We start from the raw sequence: 23,058 nt of genomic DNA, 5'->3' as shown, positions 1-23,058 counted from the left end.
AGCCTAGCGTTTGTTGTATTAATTTTCTTTTGAGTTTTTTTCTAGTTTCGAGAAAATTATTTTCTCTTGTGACTGGAATCATTTTGATTTTGTGATGAACCTGTGGGCTGAGATTCACCACTGATAACAGCCATTTCTACATTCTCAGCTGAGCCCAAACTTTCTACATTATGCAGAGATGTTGAATGTTATTCACCACTCCTATCAGTATTTCGAGTTATACCGCATGATTGAACACCATCCCAAAAGTATTGTGTTTCCCCTTTAACTCTGTTTTTTTTTTTTTCAGTTAATTTATCCAAGCCCTGTTGGTATAGCTGAGCATCACTTTTAACGTCGTCCCATAATTATTGCGCGGATTTCAGTTAATATTGTTTTTTGTCTTGGTATACTGCTTGAAGTTTCATTAAACTTTGGTATCTAACGTGCGCATCCTTACTTTTGACTACCTCGAAAAAATATCTGTCTCACTGTTTATTAGTAATAGGTACTGTGGTACTGTCTGGGATTAATTAAATTCATGATTATTATTCCACGCCATATTTTTGTATAAATTCACAATAAGTTATCACTTTAAAAATATATAAGATTTTCGTTTCAGAATAGTTCACAATGTTTTTGACGCGTGAGAAGTAATTTTTATTTTGAAGGAAGGACAAAGCTACACAATGGGCTATGTGTGCACTATCCACTACGGGTATAGAATTCTGCTTTTTAGCATTTTAAGTCCACAAACATACCACTGAGCTACTGGAGAACTGAAGAGGAAGAAAACATCGGCAAACATGTTTTGAAAAAGTATATTAAGATGAGTTTCCTTCAAACATTCCCCCGCTTGTACAGCGGCATATCTATGGATTTACAACGCTAAAATTAGGAGTTGATTTCCATCGGTGGACTGATGTGGCTTTGCTATGAGAAAACACACAAACTACTTCAAAGGTGTTTACGTAAGCAACCTCCTTAAAATTTACGACATAAAGTGTGCCCAGCCGTGGGGGTGTATAATGTGACGGTCAATCCCACTATTCGTTGGTAAAAGAGTATCCCAAGAGTTGGCGGTGGGTGGTGATGACTAGCTGCCTTCCCTCTAGTCTTACACTGCTAAATTAGGGACGGCTAGCACAGATAGCCCTCGAGTAGCTTTGTGCGAAATCCAAAACAAACAAACAAACAAACATAAAGTGTGTGTTTCTCTTACAGCAAAGCCACATCGGGCTATCTGCCGAGCCCACAAAGGGGAATCGAACCTCTGATTCGTAGACTTACCTCTGTACTAGCCGGGGTTACGACGTAAAGATGCTCTCAATAACAGGTCTTTTCTTGAGATATAAAATCGTTATAATACATTTTTAAAATACAAAATATTTGCTAGATGTCTCTGTTATACATAGATCATATAATTGAATAAGTCTATGTTTACTTTGAATGGTTTGGAACTTGGATATTTTATTTTGAAGTGAATACTTAAAGAAGACACGTTTGTATAACGGCTAGTGCCTATAGATCTAAGTTTAGTAGGTCATAGAGCCTTATTCTTATTACGAAGTTTTGCGCGCGAGTATTTTTATTGACCTATTGGAAACTGGAGCGATTTTCATTTGTTCGTTTTAATGAATTTCGATTTTCTACGATAAAAGACAGTTAAAAATTTACAGTTATCTAAATAGATAAATATTAAATAAAAATGCTGAAATTTTTAATTGTATGTGACGACAGAGGAAATCTCTGCTTTTCACACTATTTTATTTTTCCAAGCAAAGATATTTGTATGAGGAAAACTTTGGAAGTAGAAATTACTCGAAAGATTTTAGCAAGAAAAGAGAACAAGGTCAGATAAAAACAAAAAAGTATTTCGTTCAGTTTACCTAAAAGAAACCAAGTCATGAAAAGAACACTAAAGTAAATCTCTATTATTAGAATATTTAGTGTCTATTTAAATTATGCAATCAACAATAGACATTCACTTTGAAGAAATTTAGAATTTGTTTGTAATTTATACACCCTAATTATTCCATTATGGTTATTTATGGTAATTATGGTGTACATGGTACTAGTAAAATATATTAAACTAAACTGTTACTTCTGTAATAACACATATGTTAGTTTTTATGGAATATACTTCCATAGTAATATGAAAGGTATAACCATACTACAGAAAAGTAACAAATTTTAAGTAAGTTTGAGATTATATTTTGAAGATGTAAATAAATATTAAATAGTAATGTAACTCTAATGTTTAAAGTTAAAAACAAAGCCATCATCATGTTATATTTTAATATATTTTTGTTTTCCTTAATTTCTTTATGTGTAATTTGAAATGAACATTCAGTTTATTTCTACTATTAATTTCATGTGAGTACTTGTTTTGAAAATTATGAAGTAGTTATATGAAAGTATACTGCAAAATAAAAGCTAGAATCAAAGTTTATTATGTTAGATGTAGATACAAATAACTTATGTTTTCATGTGAAGTCATGTAGCTGAGTGATGTTTAAGAAAATTTACTTAAAGATATTAAAACCTATTAATTAGAAAATGAGATTTTCTACATATGCAAATTGGAAAGTATGCTTATTTATGGAAATTATGATGTAAAACTATAGCACTGAACTATATATGTTAGTTTTTAATGCAAAAGTAAATAAACATTAAATTTCTTAAGTTAGGATATGTGTTTTTTTTCCATGAATAGTGTTCTTTTGTGGAAGTGCAAGGATTAGTAATTGTGTATCGTTGGTATCTTCCACTTGTTTTCATTGTTGGAGCAGATAAAACAGAGGTAGGTAATTTGAAATATTTTCAGAATAGACCTGACTATCTGTATATGTGAAATATATGGAAAAAATTAAAGTGTAACACAAAATATTATGATCAAGTAATATAATCAGAAATAATGTCATTCTGAATTACATAAGACATAAAGAATTAAAGAGAGAAATATCAAGAAGTCAGATGCTTCTGATTTATATACTTTAAAAGAAGTGGAGTTTAAAAGTTGTTATAATTAGTAATAAAATAAGTTAACAGATATAAGAACTAATGAGAAAAAAACAGTAAAAAGAAGAAACCACCAAGCAGGCTTGAAATTGGAGAAACTTGTTTTAATACAGTCTTGTGTCATCCTCAGTCCAAGTATTTACATGATAATTTCTGAATACAGAAAACATCTTAAATATGGAAACACAAACTATGCCTTTTTTGCAATGTGAGATATTCTGGTCATGAAATTACTTTGAAATCAATAAGACTTACAATCTGCTTATAAAACAGTTAACTACATGTAGAGAAGAATTACCAAAAGTTGCTTAATGAAAAGCCAGCTTAATTTCAGTTTCTACAAATGTCACTCCAAACTATACAGCTTTTATACCATCTACATCTTTAAAATAATTTATAATTCTGTGTTCACAAAGATGTCTTTGATCAATTTTCTTGATGTAAAGCAGCATAATACTTAAGAGAATACATAAATGTGTTGAAACTAGTTATTGTAGTTTCAAATCTTCTGACTGTATTTTTTTCCATCATTTGTATTACACCTGAAACATTCTTTTGTTGTTTATTTCCTCTATTACATCTAGGCCCGACATGGCCAGGTGGTTAAGGCACTAGACTCGTAATCTGAGGGTCATGGGTTTAAATCCCCATTACACCAAACATGCTCACCCTCTCAGATGTGGGGGCATTGTAGTGTGATGGTTAATCCCACTATTCATTGGTAAAAGAGTAGCCCAAGAGTTGGCAGTGGGTAGTGATGATTAGTCTTACACTGCAAAAGTAGGAATGTCTAGAAGAAATAGCCCTTGAGTAGCTTTGTGTAAAATTCAAAACAAATCAAACAAACTGTTATATATAACCTGTTATCTAACTAATCCTTTTAGACATAAACTGTCATTAATATATGTTGATGTCTTAATATTTCTTGATCTGATGAATCGATAACATTGAGATGTTATGTTTAATTCCTTAATGTATTCTACTTATTGCCAACTGCAGAACAGCTTTTAAACACTTTCAGCTTAATTCTTACCCTCTTCTGTTATGGTATGTTTAAATTGGTCACATGCCAATGAATCCATCAGTTTAGGAGGAGATAATTAGGTAAGCCTTTCCAAAGCTTCTGCAAATTGAGCTAAGATCTGTTGTTTTTTTCTCTGTATCTTGTTCTGGAACTTCGCTCTGGATATTTCTTTTAGTGCACCACTCTAGACTTGTTGCATAAGGCAGCTACCAATACTTGGTAGTTGCTATGGCCATTAGCTTGAAGGTATCAGAACTGGTTCTTTTGAATGGGCAAAGATGGTTGTCTTGTTGTTCACTGTTCCATCTGTTCAGTTTGGAAACAATTTCAAACTGAGCTTTGCATGACTTCTGTGGTACTTTTCCTTTATAGTTTATTAAATTTCTCAATTTTTGACTGATGTTGAACTGACCAGCTAACTTACAGAACTGGATTTGGTCCTTTAGCAACAAGTAGTACAGAAGTAGTGGTATAAATCGTACACCAATTAAGTTCTCATATTCCTTATTTGGTAGCAAATGGCATCCCATGCTGGAACTCTTGAACTGACATAGAAATATCTTTGTATTCAATAATCCTTTTTCCAGATGTTTTATTATGTCACTACATTATTTTCCATCTTGTTAATGCTTGAAGAGAGCCTATGATACAAAAATGTTTCCCTTAAAGTTTTGGAAAGGAGAAACATATCAGAGCTGAAAAAAAAAAAAAAAAAAGTTAAGCCATAGTTTTGGCAATTTCATTGAGACATCATTGTTTCTAATATCCTGAGAATATTTATTGATATCTGACTGAGACATTTCATATTATCATGAACTTAGTTGTTTTTTTTAGTCAGTTCTAATTCATGTAGTACTAACTAAATAAACAAAACTAAGACACAACAGTCACAATTGGTTTGAAAACCAAACTTCATAAATTATTAACATGTGTAGTATAAAATAGCATTAACTGATACAACTGTGGCTGTTGTGGGATAGATGTTCAACTGCTTTGCATAATCCAGGCTGGAAACATCGGCTGCAACAATAGGCTGTTAAGCATATACAATATTGATCTTCAAAGGGCAATAACTGATCATGTTAGCACTATGGTAAGTATTTCATTTTTTTTGTCTAGTTTCACACAACCAGTCTCAATTAACATAGACCAATACATTGCACAGTGATTACAAGGTTGAAAACACCTTGTAAAATACATTTCATACCTTAACCTCAGTGAGACACAACAGTAAGAGGTTTAATATATCAGTCATTTGGACCAACTGACTGTAGAACATTTAACATTGTAAGTAACGTATCTAAAACAAACTGGTATTGTAAATATTGAAAAATGTACTAGTTGACTAAATAATATATGGAGGATTGGTGATGACAGTTCTAACCAGTGAATATTAAATTGTCACTCCCAGTCCTCACAATGTAACAAACAGAAAACATTAAGTTGTCTGACTGTAACAATGGACACACGTTAATTAGCTCAGCCACTTTAGATAAGTAGTGAGAGTCAAGAAGTTGCGGTAAAATAATTGATATTAGTTTTTAAAATTTATTACAATACACCATTTGCTGAAATTTATGCAAACATTTACTTAAAAAATAGCTTAAGCTCAATATCAGTAGGTTATCTAAATGCCAAAAGGTTTGTACATGATCTTTTTCTCACTTTTTTAATTGCTTGGTTAGAGTGATATCCATCAAAAGCTAGTCATAAACTGTTTGTAACACAAACCTTTTAGCTTTATATTGTCTTAGTGTTTTCAGCTCACCTTTCACTTGAAAGTATGTATTTTCCATTGCAATTGTCCCCTGTTTCAGAAACACAAGTGCAAGTTATTTGAAGCTGATTTGATGACAAAGCTTCATGTTGATTTAATTTTTATTTTGAATGTTTGTATGTAAAATGTATGATAAATTATGACTTTGTGAACTGTGTTTTCAGAACGAACTTGCTGTTTATGAAATGATTCAACTGTTTTTCGATGGACTGAATGCCTACTTTGACACGGTGGTATGAAAATTGTTATTTCAGGTGTTTTTTAAAAGTAACTAATGAGTTATATTGCAGCATATGTAGAGATTTTATCATCATAAAACATTTATAGTTATAAATATATACTGATTTGTAATACCTTACATATAATAAGTTGTTAAATTATAACAACAGAATTGTGTTCAAATGATATCCAATGGTATTTTTTTTAAGACATTGTCTAATGAGAAATGTTACAATGCAGGCATTTGATAAATTTACTTAAAACAACACAGCACATAAAATTATTAATTAGTTTACTAATTGCTATATTTGTGAATAATTAGTAATGTTATTTGGAGTTTGTTAGTATAACTGTTTAATTACCTGTCTTATGTTGTATTTTGACATGGTTGATAATTTGTTAATGAAAGTTTTTTTCAACTATATTTGTAGTTAAGTGCTAGTTTGATAGTCCTTTTATAATTGGTAAAACAAAACTATATTTTCATACCCCCAGACAAAATATAATGATATTACTACTACCAATATTATTAAGCTAACTTACAACATCTTTGTTTTCACTTTAACACGTGTCTTACTTGAATATTAGGCACTTCGTCATTTAGTTTGATCTTTTATAATTTCAAGTTTTTAGTAAAATTATGTGATTACGCCAGTAAAGGAAGTGAAAGTGGTACTGCTACCTTTGATAACAAAACATTCATGAATCAATTAACACCAATATATTTTTAATGCTACAAGACTCTTGTTTGTAGTGACAATTAATTGCACTTTGTAATAACACTATCACACTTTCCTACTGTATTGCAGTTGGAACTGTCTTCTCCATCATCAATTATGCTTATTAATATGGATGTAATTATGCACTCAAGCCCAAAATGAATCAATAGAAAGGAACACCTTTATACCTATATTAATAAATATAATCAAACATCTAAGTAAGCTCATCCTCTATACTCCTACACTCAGTTATACAACACTCTTCAAACATGTGGTCAGATATTGGTCAGTTACCTCTTTCTTTCTTTGTGAACCTGACGATGACCAAAGAAGGTCGAAATGTTGTTTGCTCCTCTATGTAAAACTTTTCTCAACCCAAACCAGCCGTTTTTACAAATATAATTACACAATATTACCTTGTACTGGAATTTCATTTCAACAGGCTTTTGCAAAGTATGGCAGAGTTAATCTTAAGCTGCTTGCTGCATATCATCAAATTGTGCAGTACTTAAAAAAGAAGTACTGCCTCATGCTGGTCACATTATTTTAGCTTGGCAACTGTGAGTACATTCAAGCAACATTTTATCTTGGTCATTTCATAGGCATGTGTGATGTTTTTTTGTAATTTTGATGCAATTCAAAACCTTTACATCCTGAAACATGGGCCTCTTTGTCATAGAAATAATCAAAGTAGCTGCTGACATTAGCTTTTGACTGATATCCTGTTGAGTTAATCACAGCACAAGAGCATAATTGGTTAGTAAAATGGTGCCATTAATGTAATCTTCATTTCTGAGGAATTGGTTATGTTACAAACATGGGTGTCTAACTTAGATAACTAACTTTGTGGAATCAGTGTTTCAGCTAAGAAATTCATAAGTATCTTCAAAAGCTATAGTTATTTATTTCTTTACTTCAGGTCTTGCATGACCATGTGGATTGGGCTCTAGACTCACAATCTGCTGGTTATGGTTTTTAATTTTTGTCTCATCGAACATGCTTGCCATTGCAGCCATGGGAACATTATAATGTGATGGTTAATCCCACTGTTAATTGGTATAAGAGTAAACCAAGAGTTGAGGGTGGGTGGTAATGACTAGCTGCCCTCACTGTAGTCTTTCACTGCTAAATTAGAGACAGCTAGTACAGAAGGTCGTTCTTGTGTAGCTTTCTGTACAGTTTATAACAAACAAACAGATTGCATTAATTACGTCATAAGAAATATTTTGTAAAATAACTTACAGTTCACTGACAGATGGTGCTGATTTTACACTTTACAAAAAATAAAATAAAAAAATACAACAATGCTTGAAGCCAATAGGTAATGTTTGTGTATTCTGTAAGTAAGGTATACCCCATTATTTTATTACTGTTACTTTGATTAACAGTATTGATTAAACTGTCTAATGTATCTAGTGTTATTACTTTTTAATTTTATTATTATACTTTTACTCTAGAAGTGTTTTGTACTTTTAGTTTACACTATGTATTTTGGACTAATCTAAATCTCTTAAGATGGCCAAACCCTGAACAATATTATTGGGATAACACCTGAAAATATCATTAACAGTGAAAGACTTAAGTGATGAAATAATGCATTATATTCTTTGTAAGTAAGAATGTACAAAAAACGTATTTAATTAGCTTGACCTATTAACAAGTTTATTTTTTAAGTTTTACTCCAAATAAGTAGCTTGATTTGATCAAAAACTAATATTGTTTGGTATAAAAGAACAGGTAAACTTATTAATATACAGTTGTTGTTGTTTTCCTTTTTTATTCTGGAATTGTTAGTTTTCCCACTTTATTAAATTATATCATTATCATTATTTTTAATCACACTTTCATTTTAAATGTCTTCTTTGACTGTCAGATAATTGTAACCTATTATAGTACACACAAAAGAAATGAATGCTTATCTATTTACTAACATAATAATTTCATGCAAAAGAGAGTAAAAAAACAAAAAACTTAAAAATACATATACAGAGTTGAAAGGAACTAAGTGTATATTTGTAAAATTGTAACCTATTATAGTACACACAAAAGAAATGAATGCTTATCTATTTATTAACAGAATAATCTCATGCAAAAGGAAGTAAAAAAACAACAACTTAAAAATACATATACAGAGTTGTAAGGAATTAAGTGAGTATTTGTAAAATCTGAGAGGACTCCTAAATCACAAAATTGTTATAATAGAAAAAAAAGGACCTAAAGTTATAAAAACCAAAAATGTTTTTTTTAACTTCACCCTTCTAAAACTTGCTTTGTGATCCATGTCTATGTGTTGTATGGTACTAAAGTGCTTTAATGCCACATGCTGTAATGTTATATTAGGAGTGGATTTAGGATTCTCAGTTAATGGAGTGATGCTGATTTTAAAATTGGTTGCTCACTGTAGATAAGCACTTAAACATTTTTGATACTCAAACACTGATTTACAAGTAAACCAACATTTCTAAGATGTTTAGTATTTATAAAAATTCACAGCTATTTAGAAATTAAATAAAGTACATTGCATACCTTAAAATTGTTATATGTTATCGGCATTTGTTGTTGCTAAAATCATAGTAACATGTAGGAGAAGATCTGTGCAAATAAATGTCATTAAAGTAGCAATAGATTTGAAGGAAGTGTTACACTTCACCTGGTATGAGTTTTAAAGGTTATATTTGTTTCTAAGCACAAATCCACATAATGGGCCAACTGTACTGTACCCACCAGGGCTATTGACACCTGCTTTTTAGTTTTATAGGCTCTCCAACTCATCCAGTGGTTCAGAACACATAATTTTAGGCTACGGATTGGGATCCAATTAATCAATATATATAACATTCAGGTCCAATTGGCCAAGACTCCTAAATTTCAACCCCAAGTGCTGGAATATCAGCTATATGTTTGGGACTGGTTTATAATGATGATTACTCATGTACTATTCCACACTTTATACAGGAACTAATTTCAGGGTGAAGAACATACCTGAGCTGGATGTAGAGTGGCTACTTTATCCGTGTACCATTGTTATTTCTGTACATTCCTTTTCTATGCAGATGCTTTCTGTATGGGTTATGTCCTCACTGGCCTCTCCATTTTCTTAAAGTGGAGTTCTAGCTATAGTGTCAGTGGAGTATGTTTTGGAAGTTAACATTTTCCTAAATTGAAAATGTATTTCCAATAATACTTACCTCCTCTGACACTCTTCCACCCTCCCTCCCCACTAAGAGCCAGTGTTAGTGACTGGTATGGTGTAAGTCTTGAAAACATGGTTGCATTATCTGAGTGAGATGCTTATATACAGTGCCAGGATAGAAGGCACATTGGTGTAGGTGGAAAGTGTCACAAAGTCAAAAAATTTATAAGGGTATTTAAGTGAGGTATGAATAACTTAGATGGGCAAAGTGAGGGTCAAAAATACCCATCTATAAGTTTCAGTGGAGGAATTTAGGAAAGAGTTAACTTTTTCTTTGAAAGGAATGTGACATACTCTTTCAGTCACAAGCCTAGCTATAGGCAGGGGTGGCCAAACTTGCTTAATGTAATAGCCACATACAATAAATTTCAGATGTTTGAGAGCCACAAGACATGAACAAATATTACACACATGGTTTTATTGTGATTTTTACATAAATTGTTTTACATAAATTATATAAATATTAAGAAATACATGTATGTAATAATATTTATTCATGTATGTAGTTTTTAAACTGTTAATTTGTATTAGTTTCAATAATCACAAAGTAGACATATATATACCAAATGTTTTCAAAATCCTGACTGATTATTTTTGTAACTATATTGAGGATATTTAACACGGTAGTGAACTATGGAAACATGTGAGTAAAATATGCAAACTTGCATTTAATTAACATTAAATGAGACTACCAAAAATAAAAATAAAAGGTGTAAAAACAGATATTTTTAATAATATTTATTTGTCTCAGTAAATATCTGGTCAAAACATGGAGGAAAATATGTAAAACAATAAAATTAGAGATATTTTAATCAGATACCACCTTACAATATTTTAGTATTATTATAATATTTTGTATGACACAAACAGACATTTAGTACAATTATCAGGCTATTTACTGCTAGTAGAGGTCTTGTGAGTTTCCATCTTGGTTGTAAGTCATTGAAATTCTGGCTGATATGTTGTAAAGGCTGTACGAATTAGCTTCATCAGATGTTGATTTGTAAGGATTGCATGATGCTTCGACTTCACAGACTTCATTACAGAGTACAGTGATTCACAGCAGTATATTGTGCTGAAAATTGAGATGAGTCACACACTGGTTTTCTTCAGTTCAGGATATTTTATTTCTGGAACTTGCTTCCAGAACTCAGTTGTAGAATTGGATTTATGGATCATCTTTAAACCTAGGTCCTCCTATTGTTTTATTAGTTCCATTTCCATAGCAGATTTTGTAACCAGAGATTCAATATTTGGACAACCATCATTGATCACATCAACCATGAATGGATTTACAACAAAGGTAAAGCAGGGCTTCAGCTTCTGCAAGTCCTCAAACCTGTCTGGGAAATTATCAAGCAGTCCTTTTAATTTATCTTTGTATCTGTCCAGGTTGTGGTCTTTTATTTCTATATCAGGGAACGTATTTACTCTCCTTTTGAGATTGGGAAAGTAACTGAAGTTACTTGACAATATATCTCTTTGTAAAAGTTATTTTATCCTGAAAGCTGAAAATTTTCTGAGTTTGGTCAGAAACAATCTTATCCTTCCTCTGGAGTATCAAGTTGAGAATTTGTAGATGTTTCATTGTATCAGTAAGGAACATTAGATCTTGCATCCATTCATCATTTCCCAGTTGAGGATAGAATATTTTCTTTTCTTCAAGTGATAATAGGCTCCAACAGATCTGCAAACCTATTTAAGACACTGCTGGCTGACAGCCACCTCACAATGCAGTAGAAAGAGACATCACTGGGTTTATCTTCAAGCTCCAGTTCTTCAATAAACTTTTTGAACTATCAATAGGTCTTCACATTTAAGCATATGAAATTGACAATTTCAAGAACAAATTTCATAGCATCTTCATACTTGAAGTATCTGGCTGCCAGGTGTTCCTGATGAATAATGCAGTGAAGAGGGAGAAACTCTATAAAGCTGGGATAACTTTTCATAAGTGCAGTTAATCCTACATTTTACCCTACCATTGCAGGTGCTCCATCTGTTGCAATACTGACAAGTTTATCCAGTAGATTATCAGCATTTGTTAAGGCTCTGTCAAGCACATTTTTAATGTCAATACCATAAGTTGTTTTTTTTAGTGTCACAAGTTCAACATCTCTTCTTTCACAGTTACATCAGAAGAAACATAATGAACAAATATCACCAGTTGCGGTTTGTCTTGTATGTCTATAGATTCGTCAAGGGCTAAGCTGAATGCAAGGGAATTCTTTAAATTATTTTGTATTTTGCCTGCAACATCAGCACTGATCTGGGAGATATGTCTCTCTGTTGTGTGACATAAAGCTGGTGTTTTGTGTTATTTGGATATAACAGTGCAGCAACTTCAGCTATATTCTTCTTAACAAATTCACTATCAGAATATAGGCATTTAGCATGAGCAGTATTCTATGATATAACAAAACTAGTTTCAGTCATTGTATCAACTTCCTTATTGAACGTTGTCAACAGTGTCTGCTGGCTATTTAGTGATGATTTTAACACAGTTAACTTGTTTTTCCATAATCAGACAAAACATTTTTATGATTTGTTTCATAGTGGAGTTTCAAGTTACTCGCTTTGTAATGACTTAGTAACACATTGCAGATAAGACACAAATGTTTACCTCCTTTAATGGTGAATGCTAAATCTTCCTCCGACTCTGGCTTAAATATTTGTTTTCATCTTCATACTTTCACTTCTTACAATTTGATGATGCCATCTTCCTTCACAAAATGTTCACAAACACTTCTAAAACATTAAAGTGAAAAGAAACAATAAGGTCCAACACTCACAATGCAGCCAAACTCTACAGTGCCCAGTATCACACTAACACACTGCTAATTTTGCTGCCTGCAACACAGCCGCACATGTCACAATCATTTGATTGCAAGCCACACTCACTAAAATTAACATTGTCAGCACCAGCTTGTACGATTACTGATTCTCCAGCACAATTCCTCTGTAATCCTTGCTTGTATCATTACTGATTCTCCTGTACAATTCCTCTGTAATCCTTGCTGATCTGAAATTTCTTTAATCCCAACTTAAATCTAGCATTAAAATTAGGATTTAAATTCTTAAATATATTTACTCACCATGAACATTAAATTTACTTTTTAATCCAGTGGACTCTCAGTTTATATTAAGTAAATAATTATAAAGTTTGGAAATTTTTTATTTACCTTTAATACTTATTGTGACACAAAAAGTAGCTCAACCAACATATTTACACAAGCTGCACATTATAGGTCAAAGAGCTGCATGGGGCTTGTGAGTCACAGTTTGGCCACTCCTGCTATAGGATGTTGCACTTAAGTGTTAGGAATTTGCTGCAAGCCTAATATATAGGTATTAAACATGATGCCCTTGGTAACATGGCTCCATTTGCAGTGTACCACCCCTACATTAACGTTTGCAGATTGTTCTTATAAACTGGGATTAACAATCTATATATTATTCTGTGCTGTATATTTTTACAAGTTGTGTTGTGTACATTTAAGTGTCAGATTTTAGAAACATTTAAATATATATCAAGTTCTTCTCCCACATCAATTTATCTTTGTGTAAAATTATATATCCTCATCTCAAATTATTAATAACAGAGTAAAAGTAATTCCTTAAGCAATTATAGCATATTTGTAAGTCTGATAGGTAGTTATATAATTTATTACTTATGAATAATATTCCTGTAGTAGTTTATTTTAACTGATGTAGAGTTCATTTATAAGGCTTATTATAAGCACACCTTGGTCATTAGATATTATGTATCATAAGCATGTAAGATTGTTTTATTTCTGTATCTTTAGTACTAATTAGATTTCTGAAGCATTTATATGATTCATGGTTGTGCTACAGTAATAACTGCTTGACTAACACTTTAGAAGCTGAAGTAGTATGTAATAATGTATAGAATTACTTCTCCTGTAATACTGTAACAGATATAATTTAGATTAATACCCCATTGTGTGATGTCTTATTGTATGATGTGAGATAAATCTTGTATTTTAATTTGGATGTGAATACAACTGTAGGCACATGATACAAAACACTTATTCATTACTATGTTACAAATACTGCTTAACTTTATGATCGGTTAACACACAGATTCTTGCAATAGACAATAATAACATTAGAAAGAACAGAAAACTAAAGATTATTACATTTAACACATTCAGTTTAAAAGAAAGTTAGATTGTCTTATGCTATGAAGATGTATTAGATATAGTTCAAATTAAATGCAGAATAGTCTTTGTCGTGGAATTTTTACCTATTGAATGATAACATTTGAACATTCTGTTCTAATAATGTTCAATACAGCATTTATATGTAATTCATGATTTTTTAAGATTACAATTTTCATACAATGTTCCCACAGAATATTAAGCCATATGAAATGCTAGATTTCAAAAGGTTTACTACATGATAACTTCAGTTGAGCTGAATTAATTTTTCTGACACTAGAGAGCAGATTGAATGAATAATTAGGTTAGAGTATAAATTATACTTTCCACTTATATTATAGAATCTTTGAATAATTATGCACAAGTGTTCTGTATTTATGAAATATTTTAAGTATTGTAACAAATGTTCTGATTTTTTTTTTTTTTTGATTTTGTAGAGTGAACAAAATGTATCCTTTTTTCTGGCTCCTATTAGTGTTCATTGTACAACATGAATTATGTATCTAACATGAAATTTTTTTTCCTCATTGACATACAGTAATTATCTTTAAATATGTGATTCAAACATGCATCCAAAGGGTAGAGAATTCAGTTAAGTTCAAGCTCTGTAGTCATTATCTGTAGTAAAAGTCATCATGAAATGCAAACTGTTGTTACTGTTATTTATGTTTGCTTCATATGTGTAGGATTTTCTTTATTAAATGATGCATTGGATGCTACAAATTTCTTTAGCAGGAGTTCTAATCACTTATTTCTCAAGGGAAGAGTTTAAACTAGTTATTATTTGTAGGAGAATTCATAACCAGTCCTTCTATATAACTAGTAATGTTTCATAGCTGAAATTTCAGCCACTTACTCCTTGTAGCTTGAATTCCACTTGGTTATTTCTACTAGTTGATACATTTATATTAGTTTCAATTGTTTTGTTTTCCAGCTAATATCCTTCTGCACAAGTAATGCCTGTTTCCCTCTATTTACAATGGTCCATGGAATGCATTTTTTATGAAGTCAGTTTATCATAATTTGATTCACAAGAAATATCACATTCAGCAGGTTTCAACAAGAAGAAATTCATAATCTTTAATTAATGGCAAAATGGGTTTAATCATGCATTGGAGTAGTAGTTAGAAGAGAGTTGTATTAAAAGCTTTATTTTGTGTGGCAAGATTTACTCATGTTTTTACACCATGTTGCCTCTTGTTTTAGTCTGTTTTATTTTGTAAGCCTGTTGTGCTTTCTCTGACACATTACAAATAATTTTGTATTTTTAAAAGGATACATATTCAACATTGTCTTGTTCTTTGGACTGATATCTTAGAATACTGTGAAGGAGGTAAATATGTGATTTTTAGTTACAATTTGTTTCATGTAAGAGGATACAGTAAGAAAGCACCATATGAATATTCAAGTTGATGTCCAAATTTAACTTTGGTTTACACCAATAATTTTTAAAAATATATATCATTCTTATTCTTTCACATTTAATGTTATTATTGAAATCAAGCATTAATGCAAGAAATATAAATATAACACTTGTTTTCAGGTTGTCCTGTATATTCAGTTGATTAAACTTAAATGATTTTGTTTATTGTGTGTCATATCTGGGCTATTCTGTATGATATTAGTTGAAATGTTTTGAAGTATTTATATCTACCTTAACTACATTCCAGCTTGTTCTTCACAGTGATAAAGCTCACATGATTTTGCAGGAGATTGTAATTAATGGAAGTGTAGTTGAATCGAACATTAATAGAATATTGGCTCCACTTAGGACACTAGATAAACTTACTTCATAAGGTAACTTTGTTTAAATGATGTTTGATCAGCTTATTAAATAGATTATTTTATTGTTGTGCAACATACATACCAACACAATGATATACAGATACTTAAAGACATGTAATGTGGCCTTAGAGCTTTCTGTAACTGATTTTCTTATCAAAATATTGTATTAATATCAGTTACAAAATATATAGATAAAAAATTTGACTTGTAGCATAAATTCAAAATAAATTTATAATACTGTCCATGTAATATACTATGTGTTAATTTCTGTCTTATGGCCCAGCATGACCAGGTAGGTTAAGGCATTCGACTCGTAATCTGAAGGTTGTGGGTTTGAATCCCCATCGCACCAAACATGCTCGCCCTTTCAGCTGTGCTGGTGTTATAATGTGAGGGTCAATCCCACTATTTGTTGGTAAAAGAGTAGCCCAAGAGTTGGTGGTGAGTGGTGATGACTTAATGCCTTCCCTCTAGTATTACACTACTAAATTAGGGACAGCTAGTACAGATAGCCCTCGTGTTGCTTTGCGCAAAATTAAAAATATAAACAAACAATTTGTGTTTTAACAAGTGTGCTTTTCACATATAAAATACTTTATGCTGATTTCATTTTATGAGAAGTAAGACTAATTTGTCTCCATATTATAAAAGTTAAAGGAAGTGATAATGAAGTCAGTTTTTTGCAGAAATTTAAATGTTCATAAAGAATAACTTGTTGAGTAAATGAAGAGAAAGACCTATTCCAAAACAGTATTACCTCCCTACTCTATAGCTACCTCGATTTTCATTTGCCCTTTAGGTAATTGGTAAATCTTACGGACAGCGTACCAGCCTTTTATACCCTTATAATTTTTGTTTCATTGCAACATTATACGTTGATCATGTGACCACCCTGATGAAATAATAATCGGTGATGATGAGAAAACCCACTTGTAGAGAAATATATATGTAAAAATGGCTGGTTTGGTTTGAGAAAATTGTTTATGTAGTGAACATGTGAACAGTAAGAAAGCAATCAAATATCATTTCTTAACCTCAAAATTACAAGAACCGATACACAATTTAAAACAGAAATCCACTGAAAAATCACCCATACTGGACAAAACATTCCTTGAGACTTAGCACATGAAACAAAACAAAAACTCAACATACTAAAAAACCAAATAAACACAGCCATAAAACTATGCTCACCAGATAAAATTAATGATGAATTAGTCAAAATAAAAAATACTTCATCAACATCAATAAGTTTCTTCCACAAACCGTAGAAAACATTATACGCACACACCTAGATAAAAAGCAAAATCAACTAACAAAAGTAAATATACCCCACAATTTAAAAAATCATGAAACCATATACTGCTGTATACCATATATTACTGACATCAGCAGAAAAATAACCAACATTTGGCAAAAACTAATCAAAATATGACATTCTAGTTAATACTAAATTTATTCAAAAACCAGGTACAAAACTGAGGTCTATACTATGTAAAAACTACGCTGACAAACACCACACCAACATTATTTATAAAATACAATATGATAACTGCACGACTTCTATATTGGAGAAACAAGTAGAAAAGTGGAAACCAGATTCAAAGAACATAAAAAGTCACCTTCACACGTTTTCGAACACTGCAAGTCAAATAAACACAACATAACCATAGAAAACACCCAAATACTAAATAAAGAAACAAACATAAACAAATGCAAAATTAAAGAAGTCTTACTTATACAACAACTCAAGCCTAAAATAAACCAATACAAAGGAACACCTTTATACCTATATTAATAAATATAATCAAACATCTAAGTACGCCCTCTACATTCCTATACTCAGTTACACGACCCTCTTCAAACGTGGTCAGCTATCGGTCAGTTACCTCTTTCTTTCTTTGTGAACCTGACGATGACCGAAGAAGGTCGAAATGTTGTTCACTCCTCTACATAAACAATTTTCTCAACCCAAACCAGCCGTTTTTACATATATGTGTCCACTCTCCACCCATCCCTTTGTGCTCTCTGTACCATCACAGCACATTTTGATTGGCACTACAGTGTTCAGATGTGTGTTTTCAGTTAGTCTTCAAGTGAATTTTGATACATTTTTGTGTTTTTTTTTCTGCTTTTCTTCTAGTTTCTGCTTTTAATTGGAATTACATGGTCATTTAGTAGTTCCTTTACTGTTATTTTTTACCACAAAGTCCTTGTGGACTTATGAATTCAAATTTTCATGTGATGAATGAAGACTTTCCCTCCAGTATGGATGAAGTTTATGTCACTAGTTCTAAACTAGTGCTCACATGTAGCTTTCGTCTGGTCCATTGCCTCCTCTCATGTATTCCCTACTTGTGTAGCTTCTTTGCTTACCCAATCCATACTTTCTTTCTCATTGCCCATGTATCAGTATCCTTGGTCTACTTTTTATTAGTGGTGTATTCCCTGGGGATTCTGCCCTTTCCATCCATCAGTTTCTTACTTGGATTTGTTATTAAAGTTTATCTGTGTCCACTGTTTCTAGTTATCATGCCACTCTGTCCCACACTTTTCACTTCTTGCATCTTTTTCCTCTCCTGTTATTTATATTCTTTTCCACTACTTTTGTATTGTTTGCCCATTCCATCCACTTAGGCTTCTGGATTGGAATCTCAATGTTATTCTAATTGCCCTTGCCTGTTCTCCTATTGAAACCATTGTTACCACCTTTCCCTTAAGACCTATTTCCTTATCTCTCTTGCTAGTAGTTGTTGTCGTTCTGATATTTATTCTATTAATGTTTCCCACAGCCTTTACCATGCTTCTTATGTTCTCCTTTATCTCAGTTGTTCCTGCCTCCTTATGACATCTGCTACTTGTGAGGGTTGTTTTTCCTTCTCTCCTCTTTCTTCTATTTCCCATTTATACTCCCATTCCAGTTGTCTTCATTGTTCTGTCCTTTACCTTCATTGTTATAGTCTTGCACTGAATCCTTTCAGAGCTCCCGTTCTTGCCTTTTTTATGCACTGAAATCCTTCTGTTTTTTGTGATCTTTCTCCTGTTAACCCTTACTGGTTGGGTGCATCTAGCTTATTCTGACTTGTCAATAGCAGATCATTAGCTGTTTAATATGTCATCACACCAAATACATAATGTTACTTTTGTCTTTAGCTGCTCGATTCCACTGTCCTTTGGAGGAGATTGTACAAATGGGAATGTAGACAACTCCTAATATGTTTGTTGCACATTATATGCACAATATCAGTGCAATATGTTTATCTTTAGTTGGGATAAGTTGACATTTTGGTTTCACTTGAGAAAGTTCTTTTCCTTTCCATTTCTGAGTTTCACCTGATAGCAGGTGTTGCATGGTTGGATATACTGAATCATTTTCTACAAGCATTTATTCTGCTTCTTTCCAATGCTCACTGTGGAGATTGGGTGTTTCTGTAAGATCATCAGTAAAGCTTCTGGTGGAGTATTTATAATTATCTCCTGAGGACTTCATAAGTAAATCAGATAGGGAATTTTGACCATTGCTATTTTTTGTTTTTCAGAATAGGAAAATGCTAACACCCATTGCACTGTCTGAGGTGGGTCATTCCTTCAATCCATCCAAAGCATCTTTCCCCTCTTTCTTCTAGTGGAACACGGGGATCTTTGCCACTTCTAGTTCCCAGTCGTTGGAGTGATAAACTCTTGAGGTTTTCTCATGAGTGTACTCACTCGATGAGAAGAGGGATGTCTTAGTTATGTCCATTATTATACACACATTATGGTACTATATTTATTATGCAAGGTGCTTACACTGGATGTTTTCTGCCCAAATGGACCATACTTGACCAGTCCAATGTATACCAAGGGGCTTTCCTCAGATGTTTTTGTTTGGGTGGGCCTCACATCACCATCTTGTTCTAAGTACAAGGCACTTTCCCTGGATTTTTTGTCTCAGACAGACTGTACTCATCGATTTTGTAAACTTGTGCAAGATGCTTCTATGTTGTTTTCATCTTTGGACCACATTTGGCATGAAACATTGTATCCTAAGGAGCTTCCTCTGGATGTTTTCTGCACTTGTCCTATTCATATACAGTCCTCTAGCCCTACCAACATATTCTATTCATTTCTCTTCTACATGTCTCAGGTTCTTTACTAGGTGAAGATCATACCTGTTCCAGAAGTAATGCTATATCCCACAGGCATGTGTTGTATTTTAATAAGGTATACCTGCTTTTTTTTTTTAAAGAAGTCGCTCTCTACTTGGGTATTTGTTTTTGTGCCTTGACTAGCTCCTTCACCTTTCCAATGTTTAATTATAGCTGTGGGTAAGTGGAGGGTAGGACCTTTTTGGAAGTTAACATTTTCTAACACTGCAAATGTATTTTCGATAGGTACTTCTATCACTCGCTTCTCACTCTTCCTCCCCACTGATTTTCCAGTGTGTTTAAGTTTGTATGTGCCAATTCTCAGATGTGAGGATTGTGCTGGAGTGGTAGAGGGAGCTAGCTACCTGCACTAGTATAGAAAGCACAATGGGGTTGGTGTAGGATAGTCATATGATCAGCACATACACTCAAATAATGCTTTGCTATCACTTTCTTGACCTCATGGTCATCATAATTATAACTCATGTTCAACTTAGAATATTTTCAAAGTTTTCACCAAAATAATCCCATTTCTGACACCCATGTTATAATATTGTTCTTTCATTAGATGAGTTATTTTAAATTATCTTGTGAAAGTAATTCAGAGATCAGTCCATGTAATTAAAACAGATTAGTTTATTTCTTCCTTAATGTATCTACAAACTGTGTTCACTTATGCACTGATGTTGCAACTTATAGGCCTAAGGAAATACAAACTATTTCTGCTATAAGTGATGTGAAAAATCAGTTTACTAGTACAGTTTCGTGGCAGATCAGTCGTGTAACTGAATGTATTCATTGCCTGATATGAATTCTAATACTTCACAGAATGACTGAAAATAAAAATAATTCAACATTCATTCATTGTTCACCTCTAGTTTAAAGCTAAATACTGACTCTAACTGACTGATTCACTCTACTATCTTGAAATTAGTTTATGCTTCAGTGCCACTTGTATTTACAGTCTGTTTCCTGAATTTACAAGAAAATCTGACCTCAACATTTTTAAAACTTTCTAGACTTACATCATTAATTTTTTTCCTTCAATATCATGCACCCTCTACCTAACACTTAAATTACAACACAAAAAACATACTTTATAACAAGGCAGTGAAAGGTGTTAGAGATGTGGGATATTGTGGGCTTGAGCACCCACATGTCACTCTCCTAAGTTCTATTTCTTTTGATTATTTTATTATTCATGAATTTCTTCATTTGAGACTGGCAAACAAAGGTTAAGGCTGATAGATGGTGTATCCCCATCACGAGGTAGGTTCTACTTTTTCAGTTTCCCCCAAAACATAGGGTGCAATTTATATCCCACGTTGTAGACTGTAACCAGGAAGGTTAATGCAGAAACAAGTTCAAGAATGTATAAGTTCTAAAAAGATCAATCAGCATAGATAGTAACATTTGTATAAAATTGAGCTATGAGTTTCAAATTATTTTGTGATGGTCAACCTGTCTTGTAGGAGGGGAAGACTTGGTTACCACATATGATTTAACTAAGTAAACACATAAAGGTGGAATAATATTTATCACACACTCAAATTTTTCCATTCTACTTGGATGGGCACGTCTGTCGTTGTGAACAAAATTATTTAATTTTGGGTGTAAAATCCATCAGCTTTAGCCTTAAGTTCATCATTAATTCTGCTTTTTTATTTGGACCTTAGGACCACAAGTGACAAAAATCCCATCTGAAACGTATGCAGTAGTAGCAAACTGCATCAGGAAATGAACTGATTTAATTGGAAGTAGAGAATACATTTTTTCAAATTTAACTCAAAAGCTATAAAATGGAAAGTTTTAGTTTTTTCCACTTAGTATGTACAAAGCCTCCTTGCATTTTTACTTCTTAAGTGTTGAGTTTGCTATGGGATCTTCAAACTTTTTCTTTCTGTAATTATGAAACCTTTTCATGGACCTCCTTAAAGGAGCTATTGCACAACTGTTGAAGAACCATTGAGTTAGAAGATTTAATATAACTTTACAGTATTTTTATATACAGGACATTATTAACCACATGTCCAATAAATGTACAAAAGCTTAGAAAACAGTGCTTTAGTATAGTTAAATAATGATATGTAATCTTCTACATATAGAAAAAAACTATCATAGTTTTATTTGCTACAGCATCTATAAATTGGTTGTGTGCCAATGAATCCATCATTTCATGAGGAGCTCAAAGTAAGATAATTGGGGAATTCTTTCCAAACTATCTGTAAGTTTGGGTAAGATCTCTTCTTTCTTCATACTCTTTTTCAGAACATTACTCTGTATATTTTTTTTCTCGTGTTATACTCTGAACCTGTTGGAAAATGTGGCTACCAACGTGTGGTAGTTGTTATGTCTCAGCTGGAGGTTGCTTAGTATTGTTAAAAGTGGTCTATTTAAATTGACAGCAAGAGTGATGGCTCATTTTTAACCATTCAATTGAATCAGTTGGGAAATGATTTCAAATTGAGTTTGGTATTGGTCCCATGGTACCTCTCCATCAGAGTTCATTAATTTCTTCATCAGCAGTTATTGAATTGGTCAGTTAAATTCTGGAACTTGACTTTGTAATGTGATGGTTAAAGTAGTAGATGGTTTTTCAGTAATTGGAAGCACAGCAGTAGCAGTAACTGATGTATACCAGTAAGTTTTGTGGCATATGTTGTTTTAGGATGTAATAATTAAATTGATGCAGAAAAAAAATGTGACTTCAACTTTCATTTAACTATTCATTTTTCAGATGTTCTTTTCTATTACTGATGTCCATTAGATCATCTTTGAAATCAATAATTATGTCATTACAGCTTTGCTAACTTCTTCAACATTATTCTTGTAATTTTTCCACACATCTTTGATAGTTTTCACAGACTAGTCTTTTATAATACTTTTTTCCATTTTAATTCCTCAAATGGTACATCTCATTCTTTCAGCTTCTTTCTTAAATTCCTGTTTCATTCCACTTGGTCTTTTATTTTTCTATTTGTTTCTTCAAATTAATTTTCACTCATTTTTCCTAACCCTTTTCTTGATCTTTTTAAA

General features: G+C 32.3%; 1 protein-coding gene across 5 annotated transcripts in view; it reads left to right on the top strand.

Annotated features, from left to right (window-relative positions):
* The first annotated feature begins 783 nt into the window (after nt 1-783).
* Nucleotides 784-23,058, top strand: part of LOC143230995 (COMM domain-containing protein 2) — a 31,806-nt gene continuing 9,531 nt past the window's right edge. The window contains exons 1-3 of one of the 5 annotated variants that reach the window (XM_076465414.1): nt 784-798; nt 2,696-2,782; nt 5,966-6,034. In XM_076465414.1, the coding sequence (XP_076321529.1) occupies nt 5,987-6,034 (48 nt within the window). In that variant the 5' untranslated portion in view covers nt 784-798; nt 2,696-2,782; nt 5,966-5,986. Of the gene's footprint in view, nt 799-1,380; nt 1,832-1,878; nt 1,903-2,695; nt 2,783-5,965; nt 6,035-23,058 lie in introns of those variants that run through there. The other 4 variants (XM_076465411.1, XM_076465410.1, XM_076465413.1 and 1 more) reach the window with 4 other exon arrangements.

Source organism: Tachypleus tridentatus, chromosome 10 (assembly GCF_004210375.1).
Source record: "Tachypleus tridentatus isolate NWPU-2018 chromosome 10, ASM421037v1, whole genome shotgun sequence".
Taxonomy (NCBI): Eukaryota; Metazoa; Arthropoda; class Merostomata; order Xiphosura; family Limulidae; genus Tachypleus; species Tachypleus tridentatus.
This window is presented reverse-complemented; position numbering and strand designations above follow the sequence as displayed.